At 40.5% G+C, this 22,998-nt stretch overlaps 1 protein-coding gene across 4 annotated transcripts in view; it reads left to right on the plus strand.

The window, feature by feature from the left end:
- Positions 1-22,998, plus strand: part of MIPEP (mitochondrial intermediate peptidase) — a 203,292-nt gene that overhangs the window by 14,128 nt on the left and 166,166 nt on the right. For all 4 annotated transcript variants that reach the window (XM_045797092.2, XM_087865234.1, XM_045797093.2 and 1 more), the window contains exons 5-9: positions 2,060-2,123; positions 6,218-6,400; positions 6,941-7,097; positions 18,731-18,779; positions 20,373-20,433. In XM_045797092.2, the coding sequence (XP_045653048.2) occupies positions 2,060-2,123; positions 6,218-6,400; positions 6,941-7,097; positions 18,731-18,779; positions 20,373-20,433 (514 nt within the window). The remainder of the gene's footprint in view (positions 1-2,059; positions 2,124-6,217; positions 6,401-6,940; positions 7,098-18,730; positions 18,780-20,372; positions 20,434-22,998) is intronic.

Consider the following 22,998-nt stretch of genomic DNA (forward strand, 5'->3'; position numbering starts at 1 on the left):
TAACCCTCAGTTTGTTTCCTGGAGTCCTGAGGCTCTCATGGTTTGTCTCTCTCTCTGATTTCTTCCCGTTCGGTTTTCCCTCCCTTCCCCTGCGGTCTTCCGAGCTATTCCTTATGGTCCACATATGAGTGAAACCATATGATAATTACGTTTCTCTGCTTGACTTATTTCACTTCGCATAATCCCCTCCAGTTCCATCCATGTCGATACAAATGTTGGGTACTCATCCTTTCTGATGGCTGAGTAATATTCCGTTGTATATATGAACCACATCTCCTCTATCCATTTGTCTGTTGAAGGGCATCTCGGCTCCTTCCACAGTTTGGCTATTGTGGGCATTGCTGCTATGAGTTTGTTAAGTGGAAATCATAAATGCCGTTGAAGCCCATAGCAGAGGCCCCTAATTTGGTTGGTAGTGGAGGACAGCCTTCAGAGAGACCTCATGGTGGAGGAGAAGGTGTTTCATGAGGTGCCAGGTTAATCACGCCAAGGACTTCTGACCTTGAGAAAGGTCATCCTATCGGGATGGAGGACGGGAGGCAAGGTTACCCAGTAGGGCTAACTATCGTATGTCAGGGCAAGGGGACAACAGCCTGGACTAGGATAGTGGTAGTAGGGAAGGAAAGAAGGGGTTAATTTAGTTGATTGTCCTGTTTCTTTCTAGTTCTCTTCCCTTTCACCACCAAATAAATAGCTACCATTTACTGTGTAATTTTCATATCGCCAATAAAGAAGTGATGTGCAATTTTTTCTTTCTTACATGTTAGTAATACTAGCATTAGCTCTGTGAGATACACTCTTGTTTCCTGATCCCCTGATATGTATTTATCAGTCAGATTTACTTAAGAGTGATATCAGACTCTTACCTCCTGGACATCAGGGACCACGTGTTCCACTCTAATGTGTGAAGAGCTGTGTGTGTCAGTCCGTGCTTCTGTGGCACAGCATGATAACGTTTTGTTTCCGGCACACACATTTTTTTTCCATTTACGATATGGTGTGAATTCAGTATTTTAATTCCTCTGCTGTCTAATGGGAAGTAAACAATATCAAATTAGCTTGTAACTAAAAAGGGAGAGATGTCCTTCTAAGTATAAAATCTTACAGGGAAAATTAATGAAAAGTTGCCCATTACTTTGGATATTATCCAAGATACTTTCTGTTCTACTGTTGTTGTTTTCTTATTGTTCTGATGAAATTGTTACATCAGGGAAAGGGTCGGGAAATTAGGGCTGGCTCTTAAGTTTGCAGATGCATTTGATGATTATTAAAAAATGTTGCTCTCTACAATGCAAACTCGTATTAATTCTGGAAATGGTGAGGAACCTTCCCTCACAAGTCTTAAGCAAATTTCGCACAAGGTGGTTGGAAGCTGGTAAGTAAGGAACCTGCTTGATGGTCTCTCTTGGAACTCCCCACTTTATTCATATGCCTGTTAGGAAATTTATTATATCTTTAACCTTGTGTTCATTCATTCAGAAAGTATTTGTCCCCTGATGGGACCATGCCTTATGAAACATATATGTCTTTACCCACAAGCAGCTTGGAGTATACTGCTGTTAAATATACATGCTAGATAGAAATATATTATAGTTAAATGTATACAGGCTTACCTGGTTACAATTGGGCAGCATTTATGTGTCCCACAAGTATTTATTTGGTGGGTTGCCTAAAGTATAAGGAAAACAGTGGACAATTGCATCCATCTCTTCTAGAAAAAGCAGATAAATTTGGCCTCATTGGAGTAATCATTGTCCCTTTGGTTCAGTTAGAGGCTTATTGTATGGTCGTTAGCACAATGTATTTGATACAGATCATCCATAGGAGAGCTTAAAAGCCCCGTCAGTCAGCTGGGTGTTTTGCCTGATTTTTAAGATGTTAAGTTCCTGGCTTCAAACAAATTTGTGTGTGTGTGTGTGTGTGTGTGTGTGTGTGTATGTGCGCATATACATTTGGCTTTTGGGTAGTATGGTTGAAAAAGTCCAATTTATTTAATAAGAAAGTGATTTTGTTAATAATTATTATTACCCGTTGTAACCTAGGTTTGTTTTGTTTGTAGGCGAGTGGCTGAACTGTTTATGTTTGATTTTGAAATCAGTGGAATCCATCTAGACGAAGAAAAGGTGAATCTTTCCTCTCTGTTTTTTTCTGCTCGTTTTACTAATATTTAGTTGGTATCTTTATTACTACAGTTGTTGTATGTTGCTTAAATTTGCATATCATACAAACTTTAGGTTGTTTGTGTTATGAAATTCTTCTATTATATTTGAATATAGTGCTCTCTGGAAGTTGGTCTATTACCCATGATAATTCAGAATTAAGAAACTACTTGAGACACTTGGGGTATTTTAGATGTCGTGGCATCCTCGATGGGTGATTTCAGGAAAGAGAGGCAAGTGAACAGGAAAGCTGAGAATTTTGAAGATTGAGGTCTGGAAGCGGAGGCACAGGGAATATCACTAAGACCTTTACATAAGTGTACTTATTCATATTCTGCATGTCTTTGACAGATCCACACGGTTTTGTTCTGGAAGCAGGAGGCAGGGGTTATACATTGCGTGCCCCGGAATAGGAGGGACTGTAGACATTGTTCAGACCCCTCCTTTCACCAATACGGAAATAAGACAAAGTGGTTTAAGTTCCCATCCTTAGTGGCCAGAATGTCTAACCCTGTCCACTTCTCCTTCTAGAACACAGCATCCTCAGACACTGTTATGGTTATGCTTTTTTTTTTTCTTTGTAGGTATGTTTCTCCTACTAAATAGAACATAAAGCCACTTACCTATTAATAGAGATCAGTTTATCGGAGTATGTTGGAAAGTAGAGGTCAGGGTCTTGGGGATATGTAGCACCTGCAGTAGGTAATATCATTTTGCTTGGTGCTGGGTTTGAATAATGCTGGGTCATTTGTGCACCACGGTGTTCACGTGGCTTTAAGGGCTCAGCACAAGACTACTGACCTAACCCTGAGCCTGCACAGGCCGCCAGCAGTCCCCAAGGCTGACAGGCTCTGCTGTATATTTATGTTGTTTAAAATGGACACATTGGCCCCTCTTCAAGCCAGTTCTTTATTACTGCTTCTCTGTATAATGAATTCACTAGTCTGAGTCACTCAAATAAAAATTTGGGGTCAGCTCACATTTTTTTATTCCCCATACTTCCATGTCTCAATTAGTGGCAAAGTCCTCGGATTGTTTCTGTAGAGCTCCTACATCTGTCTGCATCCCCCAAATAGCTCATGAACCTTATCACCATATATCTGGGCTGTCTGAAAGGTCTTTGTCTTTCTGATACTCATTATAATTAACAGTGATGAAGCATTTGCTATTTGAAGTGTGTATTTCTCATCAGATCTTCATAACGGCTTTGAGGCTGTTAGAGTATTATAATGATAGTAATACTCTAAGGCTTTTAGAGTATTACTGTCATTCCGGTTTCATAGATGAGGAACTGAGGCACCTAGAATTTATGTGATCTACCCAAGGTCATGGAGCTAGTAGGTGGAGGAGGCTTGGACTCCAGAGCCTGCTCAACTATCCCTGCTCAGGTTTTCTGCTGGTCATTCTGACCTGTCTGTGAACATTGGTGTGATTTCCTTAAAGTATTGATTTCATCATTATTGTCCTGCCCAGAACCTCTCAGTCACTTTCCATTGCCAGTAGCAGCTAATACGTAACAAAGAACGTACACGGCGATTCTCTCCCAGCCCTCCCTGTGCTCCCCTGTAATTCATTACACTCTGCCTTTCGTGTGTGGCCCCCGGCCTCCTCTTCCTCCTCTGCTCACCAGGCCTGCCTGCCTTCAACCCCCGCTAAGGCCTCATCCTCAGACCACTGTGTCTGTGAAGCTTTTATCCCCCAGGTGGGATTTTGTATTCATCTAAATTCCCATTTGACGTCTTTTATGCACATGGTATTTATCTTTAAGGGCCTTTTATCGAGGCTCTTCCTATTGCATTACTTATGTAAATTAGAGGCTTCTCAAGGACCAAGAATGCCAGTCATGTTTTTTCTGGTTTTGGCCTCAGCAAATACTGAATGACTGTATGATGAATCGTAATAATGCTAGCTAATATTCATCAAATTTGATATTCAGAAGGAAGATAGTGGAGAATAGTAGAGTTGCTAGGAGAGAATCTAGATGAATAGTTTTGTTATTTTATGTAATCCTCAAGAAAGATGTTTTTGAAACTTTACGCAAAAGTATTGTGTGTCAAGTCAAGGTCTGTGTCAGCATCATTGGACCTGCTGCTTTTACTTCTCGAGTGTTCTTACAAGGATAGCTGCCCTTCCTGGCAAATAACTCCCTGGAGCCCACGAACCATTAAAGATGCAAGTAGAGTAAACCCACTGAACTCCTCTCTCGTACCTTCTGTGTCTGTTCTCCATGGGCCTCCATTAGGACAGGTTAAAAGGAAACATGTTACCCTTTTTAAAAGAGAGATCTTGAAAGAAACCCACCAACATAATTTATAAATTGTAAGGGCCTGTGTATTCTTTTGGCATTCTTCCTAGGTTATTCCTTATTTAATTTTTAAGATCTCATATGAGTATAACTTAAAAGTTTAAAATGAATGGAAGTATGTGTTTTTTAGCAATCATTTGATAAATAACACAACAATTTCATAGAATTCTTTGAGTTCAGAGTACTGCATCTTTATCTCAGAATGATGAAATGCCTAGGAAATTGGTGAAGTCAGGAAGTAAACCCAGTTGTTGATTTTCTGAGGATTTTAACAGGTGATAAATTCTTTGAAATAATTGTGTCACTTTTTTCCCCTCCAGAGTAAAGGCTTTGGGGAATATTTTTGGAATTATAGTGTAATTTCCAAATCTTTTACCTTTTTGGCTATTCCACTAGTTACCATTAGGTGGCGATAAATGGCCATAGTAGAAACAAATAGGTAAAGAGAAATCTGGACTATGAAGACATTGAAGTATCTGAAAACTAATTTTTCCTATGAAGTTTGAATTCTCTATATTGTAAATTTTTTTGAAGTGTGGAGCCCAGTGTGGGGCTTGAACTCACAATCCTGAGATCAAGATCTGAGCTGAAATCAAGAGTCGGATGCTTAACCCACTGGGCCACCCAGGCACCCCTATATTGTAAAATTTTTGGTTGTTAAAATATACTTAATTTTTCCCAGCATCTTATCAAGTGTAATTCAGCATCTTAAATATCTTTTAAAAAGCATTAGTGCTGCTTAACCATTTTTTAGGGTCATAGTACAATTTAGAATGTTGACAGCTAGTGACCCCTATCCCAGAAAGATCTACATCTGATTTCACCTGAAGCCCATCATAAGCGCAGGTCAAGATGCCCAGCTAGTGTTCTAGTAACACTAACTACAAATTCACCCTTGTCCTCCAATAGACCGGACTGATGACATGGACTACTTTATGTTTCCTCCAAAACATATGTGGCTCCCCCTTTGATAATACACATTTTCTCGGGCGATTGTATGTCCTACCGGTGAGACTGCCAGAAAACAGTCCTGTGGGTGTGCCAGCGCCGTCCACATCATCGTCACTGAGCCGGCGTGCCGCCGGGTGCCAGGCGCGGAGCTGGAGGGCCGGCCCTGCCCTGCGGCTCCGGCTGGCTCTGCTCCCCACTCCACTGCCGTGCTTCTGTCGCTGCTCAAGTGTGGGCAGCCCCCTCTGAATGTTCACTATACTCTTGTGAAGACCTGCAGAAATTCTTTTACTTTCCCTCTACCTTTTTTGTCTCATCTTTTAGGACCCAGTATATTTTCAAATTTGCCCTTCAAATACTTGCTCTCTTTAGTCTACAAATACTCCTAAGTATCATATTGACTAGATTCAACCTACTGCTCTCCAATTCACTTAACTAAGAGGTTATTTGGGGGGATAGGGAAGGATTCTGTACTTCCCAGTGTTGTTAATTTCAGAGATTAGTTATATAACCTAGGCACAAAATAGAACTCTAGCGTTTATATAAATCTTAAAGTATAGAAACACTATATAAACTGTTAGGATATTAAATATCTATCAAAAGTAGAATTTACTTATAGTAAATTATTATGTATTTATGACATAAGCAATATACTCAATGTTCATTTTATTTAACATATTTAGTATCTTAGTCAATTAATTTAACCATATATGTTGCTTTACCATCCTTACAGATGGTCTATTAAATCAGTTGTGAACTATTACTTTCAATGCCTTTAAATAACTTTTACTCCATCTGGATCTAGCGTAAAAGAGCAGTGGACCTGAATGTGAAAATCTTGGACTTGAGTAATACATTTCTTATGGGAACTAACTTTCCCAACAAGATTGAGAAGCATCTCTTACCAGAACACATTCACCGTAACTTTGTAGTCACAGGAAGTCATGTCATAATTGATGGTCTACATGCAGAAGCTCCAGACGACTTGGTATGTGTAGTCCACTCTCTTCATAGCTTAGCTCCCGTCTGAGTGTTGCTGTTTTAACCCACAATTCAGTGATAATGTAATCATACCTTTAAAAATACTTGAGTGTTACTAAGCCCTAAAATTCTACTGTGGGCTTATTAATTCCATAAATGCTTTGAATGATGAAAATGGCTTTATCATTCATGTCTCATAAAGAACTCCTCATGTTTAAAGTATGATAAATAATAGTTGACGTTTGAGATACTCAGATTCTTAATGCCTGTAGTCTTCATGTGGTTAAGGGTGCTTTAGGGCACATGCACTGGGTAAAAGTTTATTCCACCATACCTCAAAACAGAGAACTCTAGTCAAGAATGTGTTTGTATCCTATGCTAGTTTATGAATCTAGAAGCTTTATGCACCCTGTATAAACCCTTATTTTATTTTTAAAGCAATGATCACCTGTAGAATAGAGAAGTGAGAGTTAGCCTACATTGTCATTGCATGGGCCTTTGTATCTTGGTACTTATTGTATCTTCTATCATTACATTTTAAATATAGGTTCGAGAAGCTGCTTATAAAATTTTTCTTTATCCCAATGCGGGTCAGTTGAAGTGTTTGGAAGAATTGCTCAGCAACAGAGACCTTCTGGCCAAGTTAGTGGGGTACTCCACATACTCCCACAGAGCCCTCCAAGGCACAATAGCCAAAAATCCAGGTAAGCTTGTTCACCCAGCTTTTCAGGACAAAATAGGATTTTTGCAAAACAACTTCTGATTTAAAATAGCTATAAATCAGTGTTCTCTTTTTAATATACTCAGAGACCCATTTATTGAGATTTTCTATATCTTTATATAGAACTGACTTCTAAATAGAGCTCATAGTTTGGAATATATTCTCTCCAACCAAGATAATTTATTTCTTGTGCCTGTTGAGAGTTAAGTCATACTTAAGTATTCATGGATGCTAATTTCAATTATTTACATTTTAACTCAGCTAGTTTCTATGGCCAGCCTAACCAAATTGGTTAGAGTTAGTGTGAAAGAGGAGGAAAGATCAATAAATCTGTTGAAGACAGGGTTGAATATACGCTTGGGCTATAAAAACACGTACTTCTATAAACCTCAGTTTTAGAGAGAAGAGTGCTGGATGGCACTCTTTGCATAAAGGTGGGGAAAAAGCGTCCAGGGGTTTGTGAGAATCTTGCCTCGTGTTCTGTTGAGTCCTTTATGATTTAGAATGTATAAAAGAAAGCACTACAGAATAGTAATAATGTAAGTGTATATAGTAAGCTTTTTCAAAGGCGTATTAAATTGCAGTCACAGTTCAGACACTGAGTCAGGAATGAATAGGGTAGTTGCGATGGTAGAACTGTTCAGAATCAAGATATCTTTTAGAGGGGCGCCTGGGTGGCTCAATCGTTAAGCGTCTGCCTTCGGCCAGGGCGTGATCCCGGCATTCTGGGATCGAGCCCCACATCAGGCTCCTCCACTGGAAGCCTGCTTCTTCCTCTCCCACTCCCCCTGCTTGTGTGCTATCTCTTGCTGGCTGTCTCTCTCTCTGGCTGTCTCTCTCTCTGTCAAATGAATAAATAAAATCTTTTTTTGTGTGTGTGAGTGTGTTTTTTTAATTGATTTTATTTATTTATTTATTTATTTATTTTTTAATAATGATTTTTTATTATATTATGTTAGTCACCATACAGTACATCCCCGGTTTTCGATGTAAGGCTCGATGATTCATTAGTTGTGTACAACACCCAGTGCACCATGCAATATGTGCCCTCCTTACTACCCATCACCGGCCTATCCCATTCCCCCACCCCCCTCCCCTCTGTAGCCCTCAGTTTGTTTCTCATAGTCCATAGTCTCTCATGTTTCATTCCCCCTTCTGATTACCCCCCCTTTCTTTATCCCTTTCTTCCCCTACTGATCATTCTAGTTCTTATGTTCCATAGATGAGAGAAATCATATGATAGTTGTCTTTCTCTGCTTGACTTATTTCACTAAGCATTATCTCCTCCAGTGCCGTCCATGTTGTAGCAAATGTTGAGAACTCATTCTTTCTGATAGCTGAGTAATATTCCATCGTATATATGGACCACAACTTCTTAATCCAGTCATCTGTTGAAGGGCATCTCGGCTCCTTCCACGATTTAGCTATTGTGGACATTGCTGCTATGAACATTGGGGTGCATATGGCCCTTCTCTTTACTACGTCTGTATCTTTGGGGTAAACACCCAGTAGTGCAATGGCTGGATCATAGGGTAGCTCAATTTTTAACTTTTTAGGGGACCTCCACACTGTTTTCCAGAGTGGCTGTACCAACTTGCATTCCCACCAACAATGTAGGAGGGTTCCCCTTTCTCCATATCCTCTCCAACAATTGTTGTTTCTTGCCTGGTCAAGTTTTGCCATTCTAACTGGCGTAAGGTGGTATCTGAGTGTGGTTTTGATTTGAATTTCCTTGATGGCTAATGATTTTGAACATTTTTTCATGTGTCTGTTAGCCATTTGTATGTCTTCATTGGAAAAGTGTCTGTTCATATCTTCTGCCCATTTTTTGATTTGTTTATTTGTTTCTCGTGTATTGAGTTTGAGAAGTTCTTTGTAGATCTTGGATACCAGTCCTTTATCTGTAGTGTCATTTGCAAATATCTTGTCCCATTCCGTGGGCTGCCTCTTAGTTTTTCTGACTGTTTCCTTGGCTGTGCAGAAACTTTTAATCTTGATGAAGTCCCATAAACTCATTTTATCTTTTGTTTCTCTTGCCTTTGGGGATGTATCATGAAAAAGGTTGCTTTGGCCGATGTCGTAGAGGTTGCTGCCTATGTTCTCCTCTAGAATTTTGATGGATTCCTGTCTCACATCGAGGTCTTTCATCCATTTGGAGTTTATTTTTGTGTATGGTGTGAGATAGTGGTCAAGTTTCATTCTTTTGCATGTAGCTGTCCAATTTTCCCAGCACCATTTATTGAAGAGACTGTCTTTTTCCCACCGGATGTTTTTTCCTGCTTTATCAAATATTAGTTGCCCAAAGAGCTGAGGGTCCATTTCTGGGCTCTCTATTCTGTTCCACTGGTCTATGTGTCTGTTTTTGTGCCAGTACCATGCTGTCTTTGTGATCACAGCTTTGTAGTACAGCTCGAAATCCGGCATTGTGATGCCCCTAGCTTTGTTTTTCCTTTTCAACAGTTCCTTGGAGATTCGGGGCCTTTTCTGTTTCCATACAAATTTAAGGACTGTTTGTTCCAGTTCTTTGAAAAATGTCCTCGGTATTTTGATCGGGATAGCATTGAAAGTGTAGATTGCTCTGGGTAGCATGGACATTTTAACTATGTTAATTCTTCCGATCCATGAGCATGGAATATCTTTCCATCTTTTTATGTCTTCCTCAATGTCTTTCAAGAGTGATTTATAGTTTCTAGAATAAAGGTCCTTTACGTCTCTGGTTAAGTTAATTCCAAGGTAACGTATGGTTTTTGGTGCTATTGTAAATGGGATGGATTCCCTAATTTCTCTTTCTTCGTTCTCGTTATTCGTGTACAGAAATGCAACTGATTTCTGAGCATTGATTTTGTATCCCGCCATGTTACTGAATTGCTCTATAACTTCTAATAGTTTGGGAGTGGCTTCTTTTGGGTTTTCCATATAGAGTATCATGTCATCTGCGAAGAGAGACATTTTGACTTCTTCTTTGCCGATTTGAATACCTTTGATCCCTTTTTGTTGTCTGATTGCTGTTGCAAGGACTTCTAGTACTATGTTGAATAATAGTGGCGAGAGTGGGCATCCTTGTCGTGTTCCTGATCTTAAGGGAAAGGCTTTCAGCTTTTCCCCATTGAGAATAATATTTGCAGTAGGCTTTTCATAGATGGCTTTTATGAGATTGAGAAATGTACCTTCTATTCCTACACTCTGAAGGGTTTTAATCAGGAAAGGATGCTGTATTTTGTCAAATGCTTTTTCGGCATCGATTGAGAGGATCATATGGTTCCTGAGTCTTTTCTTGTTGATATGATGTATCACGCTGATTGATTTGCGAATATTGAACCACGCTTGCATCCCAGGTATGAATCCCACTTGATCGTGATGGATAATCCTTTTAATGAACTGTTGGATTCTATTAGCAAGTATCTTGTTGAGGATTTTGGCGTCCATATTCATTAGGGAAATCGGTCTGTAATTCTCCTTTTTGAGGGGGTCTTTGCCTGGTTTGGGGATCAAGGTAATATTGGCCTCATAGAATGAGTTTGGTAGCTTTCCTTCTGTTTCTATTTTCTGAAATAGCTTTAGGAGAATAGGTATTATTTCTTCTTTGAATGTTTGGTAGAATTCCCCAGGAAAACCGTCCGGGCCTGGAGTTTTGTTATTTGGAAGGTTGTTTATCACTGACTCAATTTCTTCACAATTAATTGGCCTGTTTAAGAAATCAATTTCTTCCTGTTTCAATCTTGGTAGTTTATAGGTTTCCAGGAAGGATTCCATCTCTTCCAGATTGCTTAGTTTATTGGCATATAGCTGTTGATAAAAATTTCTAATAATCCTTCCAATTTCAATGGTGTTCGTCGTGACCTCTCCTTTTTCATTCATAATTTTAGTAATCTGGGTCCTTTCTCTTTTCTTTTGGATAAGTCTTGCCAGTGGTCTGTCAATTTTATTGATTCTCTCCAAGAACCAGCTTCTAGTCCTGTTGATCTGTTCTACTGTACTTCTGGTTTCTGCTTCATTGATTTCAGCTTTAATTTTGGTCAACTGCTTCCTTGTGCGTGGATTAGGCCTGTCCCTCTGTTGCTGTTCCAGCTTCTTGCGGTGAGAATATAAAAACTGCATTTTAGATTTTTCTATTCTTTTGAGTGAGGCTTGGATGGCTATGTATTTCCCCCTTAGGACTGCCTTTGCAGTATCCCATAGGTTTTGGACTGTTGTATTTTCATTCTCATTGGTCTCCATAAATTGTTTAAATTGATTTTTGATTTCCTGGTTTATCGAGTCATTCCTGAGCAGGATGGTTCTTAGTCTCCAAGTGTTTGAGTTTCTTCCAAATTTTTCCTTGTGGTTGAGTTCCAATTTCAGAGCGTTGTGGTCTGAGAATATGCAGGGGATAATTTCAATCTTTTGGTATCGGCTGAGACCTGTTTTGTGTCCCAGAACATGGTCTATTCTTGAAAATGTTCCATGGGCATTAGAATAGAATGAGTATTCTTTGGTTCTGGGGTGTAGTGTTCTATATATATCTAAGAGGTCCAACTCATCGAGTATGGCATTCAAAGCCTTTGATTCTTTGCTTAGTTTTTGCCAGGGTGTTCTGTCTATTTCTGAGAGTGGAGTGTTGAGGTCCCCTACTATTAATGTATTTTTATCTATATGTCTCTTTATTCTGGTTTAGAGTTGGCTTGTGTATCTTGCTGCTCCCCTGTTGGGGGCATATATATTTATAATTGTCATATCCACTTGTTGAATACTTCCTTTAAGAATAATATAGTGCCCTTCTGCATCTCTAACTATAGTCTGTAGTTTAAAATCCAGTTTATCTGATATGAGAATTGCTACCCCAGCTTTCTTTTGAGGTCCATTTGCGTGAAAGATGGTACTCCATCCCCTTACTCTCAGTCTGAATGCATCTTTGGGTTCGAAATGAGTCTCTTGTAGACAGCAAATGGATGGGTCATTTCTTTTTATCCAGTCTGCAACCCTGTGGCGTTTAAAGCAAGAATTTAAACCATTAATGTTAAGACTGAGTACTGAGAGATATGCTTTTAACTCTGCCTTGTTGTCAGTAAAGTCTTTGTATTGGCTGTGACTTTCTGTTTTGTATCACTCTTGGGGCCTTTTTACTTTTATAGAACCCCCCGTAATACCTCCTGTAGGGCTGGTTTCGTGGTTACGAAATTGGCTAGTGACTGTCGATTCTGAAATGTCTTTATTTCTCCATCAATTCTGAATGACAGCCTTGCTGGATAAAGGATCCTTGGCTGCATGTTTTTCTCTGAAAGAGCTTTAAAAATGCTCCCCCAACCCTTTCTCTCATTCCAGGTCTGTGTAGACAGGTCTGACGTAATTCTGATGCCTTTGCCTCGGTACGTGAGAAATTTCTTTGCCCTGGCCGCTTTCAATACTGTATCCTTGGATCTCATATTTGCGAATTGCACTATGACGTGACGTGGTGTAGGTCTGTCATGGTTGAGCTTGGGAGGGGTCCTCTCTGCCTCTTGGACACGAATTTTTGTTTCCCTTGCTAGATTAGGGAAGTTTTCAGCTACAATTTGTTCAAATATCTCTTCTAGACCTCTGTTTTTCTCCACCCCCTCGGGGATGCTGATGATTCTAACATTGGATCGTTTCGTTGAGTCAGTAATCTCCCGTAACCAACATTCGTGGGCGTGGATTTTTTTAAGACCATCTTCTATTTTTATTTTTTCCTCTATTAACCCATCCTCCAATTCACTAACCCTTTCCTCCGCTTCGGTGACCCTGGCCGTCAGAGCCTCTAGTTTTGTCTGCATTTGGCTCATAGAATTTTTAATTTCTGTCAAATTCGCTCTCATTTCCGCCCTTAGGGATTCTATATTCTCAGTAACATTTTCCTGAATACTTTTTTCAAGTCTACTCATTATCTTGACCGTTGTTACTCTGAATTCCATTTCTGATAATTTGGTTATATCCATATCCGTTACTTCTGTGGCAGAGGCCACTGACTCACTGTCTTTTCTTTGCTGGGGGGTGCTTCTCCTTCTTGTCATTCTAATGAGGGGAGGTTACGGGGTTGTCCAGAGCCCAAAATTATTGACTGGGTCCCAGGCCGTGCCCCTTGTTTTATAGGGATCTTAGAGATGTGGGCTTCTTCTTTAAATATTTTATTTATTTACTTATCTGAGAGAGGGAGACAGACAGTCAGCAAGAATGGAACAGAAGCAGGGGAGTGGGAGAGGAAGACGCAGGCTCCCAGCGGAGGAGCCCGATGAGGGACTCCTTTCCGGAACGCCGGGATCACGCCCTAAGCCGGAGACAGGCGCTCAATGACTGCGCCACCCAGGCGCCTCCGGTTGTGGGCTTCTTGATTTTTCAGCCTGCCTTCTGGGGGAGGGGCCTGCCGCGCCGTTACTCAGGCAACCCTGTTTGGGTAGAGTCTCCGTGTCCCCTGCGAGGGAGGATGGGGATGGGCGCTCTCTGGGCCGGTATTTCCAGGCTTTTGTTCTCTGGCGGCTTTCCCTGGCTGCCGGCTATGCCTCTTCTGAGAGTCAGAGCAGCAGAGGCTGTATTGTCACAGAACAGAGGGATTGAGGCCCGTTCTCCACTGATGTTCTGGCCACTTTAACTCTATTACTGTTGGTGCTGCTTAACCCTGCAGCGTCCCGGGATGTGCGCACCAACTTGGCGTCCCTGCCCTCACTTCCAGGGCCGGCGCGTCTCTGTCCTTTGTGTTTCTAATGCCGCCAGCCACCGGCCGCCCCGCACGCTCCCGGGTCTCCCGGTCTCAGTCTATGCCCGGTGAGCACACCTCGATTCCGGAGTTTCGGGAGAAGCCTGGTGGCGCGTGCACCCGGTTCAGGGTCCCAGTCTGCTGTTTCGCGGGTGCCGACCGCGAGTCCGCCCGCTCCCCCGTGCAGGTGGCCCGCCAGCCGCCAGCCGCCCCACGCACGCTCCAGGAGCTCCCGGTCTCAGTCTGGATCCCGTGAGCACACTGGGATTCTGGTGTTCCGGGAGATGCCTGGTGGCGCGCGCACCCGGCTCACCGGTCTCAGTCCGCTCTCTTGCCGGGTGCCCTCTGTGAGTCCACCCGTTCCCCTGTGCAGGTGGCTGCCGCTTCCCGGCGCCCAAACGCGGCGGCTCCCTCCCCCTTCCGTTTATCTTCCGATATCTGTGCACGGTTTACAGCTCCCCTCTTCGTACCTCAATACTCAGCGCTGGAGATGTTCATTTGTAGAGATCCAGATGCATCATCCTGCGTCTCAGGCTGATTCCGTGGTTATTTAGGCTGGTCTGGTACCTATCCAGCTCGACTCAGGGGACCGGCTGAAAAAGGGGTCCCCTACTCCTCCGCCATCTTAACTCCCTCTCCAGAATAAATAAAATCTTTAAAAAAAAAAAGATATCTTTTAGAGGTCGAATCTACGAGACTTGGTGATGGGTTGAGAGGGAGTAGGAGACAGCATGTTGGGTACCCTTGGTTTCCGGTTGTGCATGTGGGTGGACGTGCCATTCACGGATAGAGGGAATGCTAGAAATGAACTCTGTATAGGAGGAAGACCACATTGTTAATTCTGTTCTGAAATTATTCCTTCCGTGCATATCCCTTCTCTCTCTAGTATGTTCTAAAAAAATGGCCATTTCTTTTGTAAACGGCTATTCCCTTGACCTTTCAAGGCTGTACGCGAAACCGCAGGCAAAAGCACACTCATTCCTTTGCTCATGTTGTTCCCTGCATGCGGCAGAGCTCCCCTCTCCCAATCTGTGTGATAAAATCCTATACAGTTTTTCAGTGCTCAGCTTAAAACCTACCTCTTTCACAAAGCCTTTCACTTCCCCTAGACACCCTTGTCTCTGAACCCCTTAAGTGCATACAATTTGTTTCACCCCATTTAACTCCTAAATAGATCTTATGTCATTTTGTATGTTTTTCTCTGGGCATTGTTGTCACCTAGTTGCTAACAATAATTTATCATTATTATTATTATATGTACAGTTGATCCTTGAATGATGAGGGAGGGCTGACACCCCCCCAAACCTATACAATTGAAAATTCACGTGTAACTTTTGACTCCCCCAAAGCTTGACTACTACTGGCCCACTGATCATGGGAAGCCTTACTGATAACAAACGATTGATTAACCTATATTTGGTATGTTGTATGTATTATATACTGTATTCTTACAATAAAGTTAACTAGAGAAAAAATGTTATTAAGAAAAACAAACACATTTATAGTACTGTACCGTATTTGTTGAAAATATCCTTGTATAAGTGGACTACACAGTTCAAACCTGTGTTATTCAAGGGTCAGCTAAAATAATAGTAAGATGCTTACCCTGGGCCATTATTTCATTTAATTTCTGTGCAACTGTGTGAGGTAGATGTTTGTATCTACCTCATAGGATAGAAACCCAAGGTTAGTTATAGTGCCGAAAAGTGACAGGACTGAAACTTAACCCCATGCTCTAAACTTATGGTCTTTATAAGCTGTTTGAGACCAAACAGGTGGTATAAAAGATATCATCTTCATTCTCTGTTTTCATCCATTGATTCAACAAATATTTGCTGAGTGCCCACTATATGTCAGATATGATTCTAGGACCTAGAAATAAATCAATGTATAAAACAGATGAAATTCCTGCTTTTGTGTAGTTTATATTTCTGTAAGGGAGAAAGAACAAAATCCATGTAAGAAACACAGTAGGTTAGTAGTTAATACAAGTTGTGGAGAAAACTGAATGGGGAAGGGGATAAAGAATGTGAGCGTTTGGCGGTGGTGTTGGATTTTCAGCTGAGTTGCCCTGGAGGGGCTCGCTGAGGATGTGGGGCATGGGAGTGTAGATTTGAAGGAGGTACAGGAATAAGCCTATGGCTCACTAGGGGAAGAAAGTTCCAGATGGACACACTGCGAGCGTGGAGGTCCCTAGGGTAGCTTGACACATTTGAGGAAAAGCAAAAGGGCAAAGCGGTGAAGTGGAGTCAGTGAGGGGAGTGGTAAGAGGTGGAGGCAGACGAAGGAGGAGCTGTGTTCAGCAGGGCTTTTCCTTTAGTGAGATGGGAAGTTGTTGGGGGGTTTTAAGCAGAGAAATAAGGTGATCCGACTTAGATTTTGCTGGCCGGTCATGTGCTGCTGACACTGAGATAGACCGCAGAGAAGCACGGGTGGAGGAGAGGCCATGTAGAAGCTGTTTTGCAGTAATCCCGATGAGAAGGATGGCAGCTTGACCAAAACGGTGGCAGTGGAGGGTTTTGCAATGTGTCCGATTCTGGATATATAGCATTTTGAAGGGGAACCAAGGTTTTTAACCTGATCAACTGAAGAGACGTAGTGAGTTACTGCTAACTAAGGTGGGGAGGACTGGAGGCTTGGTTTTGTTCAAGTTAAGTTGAGATGCCAGTTGGTGTTCACATGGTGATGTTGAATAGGCAGTTAGATGTGTATCTGTGGAATTGAGGACAGAGTGCTGAGCCAGAGATATAAATCTGGGTCTTTATTCATTTATTTAAATATTTATTTATTTATTTTAGAGAGAGAGCGTGTGAGTGAGGGAAGCACAGGGAAAGGGAGAGAATCTCAAACAGACTCCCCATTGAGCACAGAGCCTAACTTGGGGCTCAATCTCATGATGCTAAGATCATGACCTGAGCCAAAATCAAGAGTCAGACACTTAACCAACTGAGCCACCCAGTTGCCCTTGGGTCTTTATTTAAATTCATGAGATTGTATGAGACCTCCAAGGGAGCGAGTCCATCTAAAGAAGAACAGAAGTCTGGGAAGTGAGCTCTGGGGCCCTCCAAGTTTAAGAGGTCAGAGATACGAGGGAAAACCTGTAATAGCCGCCAAGAAGGAGCATGAGTGAGAGAGGAGAAAATGAACTGAGTGGATGGTCTTAGAAGCCAAGTGAAGTGTCCTAAGGAGAGAGTCATCAGCTGACTCAAATGCTAAGGGCAGGTGCGGCCTGAAGAGGGTTGAGAATTGACCACTGAGGTGAGCAGTGTGGACTGGAGGTCCCTGGTCCTGTAGCAGCTAATGCCAGATGTCACCACCAGTGAATCCATTGCTCAGTAGGTGGTTAGTATGGTCACAGTTTGGAGTTAGGCTACTGTACAGTCACATAGGATGTGACTTGTGTCCTTAAGGAATTTAAAATGTATTTGCGGGGATCAGTTATATAAATATAAAGATTAATAATTATATAGGTCAGTGTCTTCCCAGTGCCAAATGAGTGGTATGTATAGACAGCACAGTACTGTAGGATTTTAGGAGTTCGGGAAGTTTGTCTGATGCGACTATGCTTGTTGAGGGTTTTGTGAGGGAAGTGAAACTGGAAATTGAAGATGAGGGAAAAGGGGAGCTTTCAGCAGAGAGAAGGAGGAAGGCAGGATGTAAGCAAGGGTTAAGGTGGGCATTCATGTGAATTAGGTGAATTAGGAAATAATTTTCCAGTGAGGCATTTATTGATTTTCGGGGCCTTTCCAACTCATTTTTGTAATATGACGATTTTTCAGGTGGATTAATTGAGGTAGACTTTTCACGTGTAAAATAGCTAGAAAAACAAAAATGGGTGAAAGTAAAAAAAAGTTCAGAAATAAAAAGCAAGTACAGACTTATTTGAAAATACTGCCCTATGGCAGCTGGTATGATATCCTGAAATAAGATTTCATTTTTAATGAAATAACGTTTTTTCTCCAAGGCCTAATATGATTTAACATGGTGCATGAGGCAGTGTTTTCAGGATTACTATATACAAGGCTTGTTAAGGATCGGCAGTGGCCGGAAACCCCATGGCTTCTTGGTTTAGGCTAACCTCCATTCTTTTTCTCAGCTTTTATTTTACTCAGAAAGAAGATAAATTGGAGATGGCAGGAAACTTAAAACCATATACAAGATCATCTGGAAAATATAAAAACAGTGTTTGTGGCAAACTCTAAAATACATGTGAAAGCTCTCTGTACATAAATCAATGGCAAAAAGTGGTAAATTAAAAAATACATGTGAAAAATTCCCTATCATGGGAAATAATGATAGTTGCACTATGTTGCCTTTATGAGTTTGTAATAAATAGATGACAACTACGGCTGAAGTATTTAAGTGCTTAAAAAAAATCCTAGCAGAGCTTAAATTTCTAACGTTCTAATTTTGGCATATTTTCCTGAATAGATTATTCTCAGCTGTAAATAAAAATTAAAAATAGTTGTCCAGGAAAACATTGATTTTTAAAATCTAATTTTCAGTGAATCATGCTTCTTAAATTGTACTGATTTTTATGAACAAATCAGAGTCTAGCTATCTTTTTAAAACTCAGGAAAAATTAGAACGGTCTAAAAACTTATTTTTTCTCTGACACATGTGAGTAGATAGAAACACATTGAAATTTTGGAAATTTTTTTAGTTCTCTATTCACTCCTCATTTTGAGGTATAATGAAAGGCTTTGGATTATTACTATGTTTAATTTCTTTTCTGATAAATTGATCATCATCATCTGGAAATATTTATTATATCCTTAGTATATGTTAGCAACCCTGGCACCCTTTGAAAATGATCACTTTAATGGCATTGTAGTGCATAGATTATGACCATTACATTTTAATTTTAACAGGTATGTTAATTATATTTTATGTAATTAAAGACATTTTCTTTTGGATTTCATTTTTAGAGACTGTCATGCAGTTCCTTGAGAAACTATCAGACAAACTTTCTGAAAGGTTAGTTTTTATTCTATTTGTTAGAGTGTGTATCATGTTTTTTTTTTTAAAGAAGACTCCATTTATAAAAAATTAGGAGGTGACCTATTAAGAATGTAAGTATGGGAATATTGGGTCAGATCTGTGGACTAGTCAGCAGGAGATTGGATTACCTCTGAGGAATACTTAGCACATAGCTGTCTTCCTAAGGTGACAATCTTGAAAACTTAGGCTGTCCCTTCTGATGAACTAGTTCATTGTCTTAGGAACCCATCACTGATGTGTAATTAAACATTTTTTTCCAAGCCTTTTGGAAACTATGTTTTCAACTCGTACCACTAATTTTATAAAGTTCATAAAGCAGTGTTTCTCTTCTTTTGGCCTAAATATAGGTGGCTCCTGGATATGGTAAATTGACCTGTGGTTTGGATCTTAAGAATGATCTGCCTCAACTTTTGTAGTTCTCTGTAGTGAGTCACTTTGTTGTATTCCTGCCTTTCCGTCTTTGATAGAGTCATTTGTCCTTCGCTGGTCCTCTTCTAGTGCTTTGCTGAGAGGCCACGCTCCGGAGCCTTCAGATACCGAGGATTCCAGGAAGAGGCACATCGTGGTTGTCTCATAATGCTGTCCAGCATTTCCTTTGCCTTTTTGACTACACCAGCATGTTAAATTTTAGCTCAAATTTCCTTTTTCTGTTATTGTAAACTCATGCCTTAGAACCCAATCCTCTCTAATTTGGATTATGTTTATAAATTCTAAACTTTTCTTTTAATCTAGTGAACCATTGTGGGTTTGATTTAATGAAGAGGCCATGTTAATTATGCAGTTAGTTGAGAATTTTCTCTACTTTGCTTTATTAAGTGGTAGTATTCTTTCTTCCCTTGTATGTAACTATAGATTATATTTTGAGCAAACATATCTTCAGATTTTTACAGTTATATATAGGAGTTAATTCTAATAGAAACTTCATGTTCTTTAGATATTAAGCACATATTTGAATATTGCCCAGCTAAAGTTTTTCTGTAAGGGAAAAATTATGAAAAGTAAACTTAAATATAATCTGTTCATATTTTTTAATAGAAGGTAATTTGTTAGTCTCTTACCTTTTTAATGTATAGCAAAGAGCAGGGATTTAAAGTTTTCTGGTAGTAACCTTTACATGTATATGTAACATTGTTAATTTTTCCAAGCTTGAATACTTTCAAGTCCTATATCTATCTGCTAGGGTATTTTCTAAGGTAGAAATTGCGGTAATTTACTGATGATATACTGCTGTCCATTCTAACACAGATAAAATTTGGATTAATACTGGTTTACATTTGCACTACAGATTACTTCCAATTTTATCGTAAACACTAGAAAGTCACATAAGAAAACTAGTTCTTTTTTAAAAAAAATATTTAAATTCAATTAATTAACATACAGTGTATTATTAGTTTCAGAGGTAGAGCTTGGTGATTCATCAGTTGCATATAACACCCAGTGCTCATTACATCAGGTGCCCTCCTTAATAATGCCCATCACCCAGTTACCCCATCCCCCTAGAAAGCTAGTTCTTTAATAATGTAGTTATTAAAATTTGTCCAAACAATGAATGATATACCTGTTTTACAGAACTACAAAAGACTTTGAGATGATACGAGGGATGAAAATGAAACTAAATCCTCAAAATTCTGTAAGTGACAATTTTAGAATATTTTTATTACAATATAAACAGTCTATCAGCTGAAGTCCTTATCTTTTGACTCAAGAACTTTCTTGTGATATGCTAAACGTGTGTATGGTCTTGTTTCTGATCCCCGGTCTTGGTTCTGATTCTTGGGTTTGGTGAACAAAGTATTGCAATACTTGATTCATATGTCTGAGTTTGACACTTCCAGGAAATTCAGTATTTTTGTTGATTAGTTGACATAATACTCATGCATGCTCATACGCATATAGACGTGTATAAATGTACGTCAACAACATGTGTTAATATACACTCACGCGAAGTCAGCTTCCATTATGCCGAAAGTGGGCTTCTCAGTTTGAAGCAGCCTTTTAGGAGGCTCAGTGGAGGATTGATCTGGCGGGTGACAGTTTAACCATTAATGTTAACATTGCCATTTACTTTTTATTTGCTAATTTATGGAGCTCAATTAAATAGATCGATGTTGACATCAAAGTATACCCCATCCTAACACAGTTAAGGGTTGTTTTCAGTCATACAGTTAAATGATTACTTGATCTTGCACTGCAGGCTTAAGTGTCCTTATGTCCAGGAGGCCGCCCAAGTGATGGTGTGCCCTGAAAAGTGATGGGATTCCAGGTATTAGGACCCTGGTTCTCATTTGGCTCAAGGGAACAGCAGGGTTCCTGGTTGTTTGTATCATTCTCTTGTAGGTGCTGTTGTCGGCAATTCTTGATTTGGTGCTGGCTGCCAGGGCCAAAGTCATAGAGAACATTTAGGGGAAATGAGCCTTGCAGATTTAGAAACTATTTACCAGTTTCTCAGAGGTGATCTCTAAGAAATAGATTAATCCTATCAAATTCATCAGTTTCTAGAGTAAAGTACTAGGATTAGTTATCTGCATATTTTGGCTTGGGAGGTAGGTCCACTTAGGAAACTAGATATAGATCAGAATTTATTCTTATGAACATAGAAACAGAAAAGATAAAATGTGTTGTCAAAAGCTAATTCATTAAAAGCTAATATAAAACTATCCCCTCTAGACAGTTTATATAGCTTATCGATACAGGTTATTCCACAGATATTTGTGAAATGCCTGATCTCACGAATTCTCTGTTGTCACCCTGCTACCACAGCCAGAACCTGCACTCTCTCTAGGCCAGTAGTTCTCAAAGTGTGTTCCCTGGAGCTTGTTAAAAATACAAATTCTCAAGCCCCAAATGAGACCTGCTGTATCTCTAGCCTTGTAATCCTTGTTTCGACAAGCCCTTCAGGTTATTTATCTCCCCCCACCCCAATCAGTTACTAAATCCTATAGATTCTACCCTCCTGAGAACTCTGTGTTCTTGCCTCTCCATGCCCATTGCCACAGCCCTGGCTGAGGTCATTGTGACTTCTCACCCAGATTGTAGCGGCCGAACTGGTTTCTGGCTGCTGATTTGGACTGCTTAGCAACGTGCCTAGTTCAGTGTTAGACACAGGGTAGGTACTCAGCACTTACTTGAAATGTGAATGAATGAATGAATGAATGAATGAATGAATGACTTGCCACCAGAGCGATTTTGCCAAAAAGCAGATCTGATCTTGTCACTCTTTTATTTAAGATTTTTCAGTGGCTTGCTGTAATTCTCAGATTTACCTTCCTATTTCTTAGCTTTCCCACCAAGGCTTTCCTAATTTTGCTTCTGCCTGCTTCTCTAGCCTTATCTTCTGCTGCCCCTTTAAGCCAAGTTACTGTCCCTTGTCCCCTACTGATAATACCTGTGTAATGCTCTTGTGCTTTTTTTAGTTACTTACTGCTTTGCTTGTCCTTGCTTTCCTTTTTTTTACTTTTCAGTTCAGACTGATATTTATGTGCCAGCCACTATGGTAGGTAGCTTGCCGTCATTCACAAACACCATACACAGGAATGCCTTTCCCCATTTTTTGTCTGGTTGCAGTGTGCCCAGTCTTCAAACTCAGCTCCAGCTTTGGCTCCTCCCAACATTTCCTGACCTTCCACTGTGATTTAAATACCCTTCTCATGGGCTCTCTTTCACATGGTACAACGTCGTGCGCATGACCTACTGTACTCTGGTTGTGGAGTCACTTGGCTTTCTACAGCCTGGACCATTATCAGCTCCTCGGCACAAGGATTGGGTCTTACTGGGTTTTGTTTCCCTAGAGCCTGGACTGTCTGGTACATTGCAGATAGTAAATGGTCATCTGTTGGAGGAAATGTGTCCCAGGAACTGAACACCTTGGGGCTAGAGTTCTGGGGATGCTGGGAGAAGGAAGTAAGGCTGTAAGGTCTTATACTGGCTACACTCCATGGTAGCAGCGTGATCACGGAACTTGAGAAAGAACACCTTGTTATTTGAGGAGATAATGTCTGAACTGAAAATTTAAAGGATAAATCAAAGGACAGAAGCCAGTGTTCTTGGAGCTCTTACACAATACCAGGTCTTCTGTTTAGTAGTTTAGGTGCAATAAGAAATGCTGTTACTGAGGCACTGCGGTGTACCTGACAGTGTTCAGGCTGCCAGGACGTAACAGGAAAAATGTGAAAAAGTCCCTGTCCTCAAGAAGCTT

This window comes from Ursus americanus, chromosome 10 (genome assembly GCF_024610735.1).
Source record: "Ursus americanus isolate L20-20 chromosome 10, mUrsAme1.1.p, whole genome shotgun sequence".
Classification (NCBI taxonomy): Eukaryota; Metazoa; Chordata; class Mammalia; order Carnivora; family Ursidae; genus Ursus; species Ursus americanus.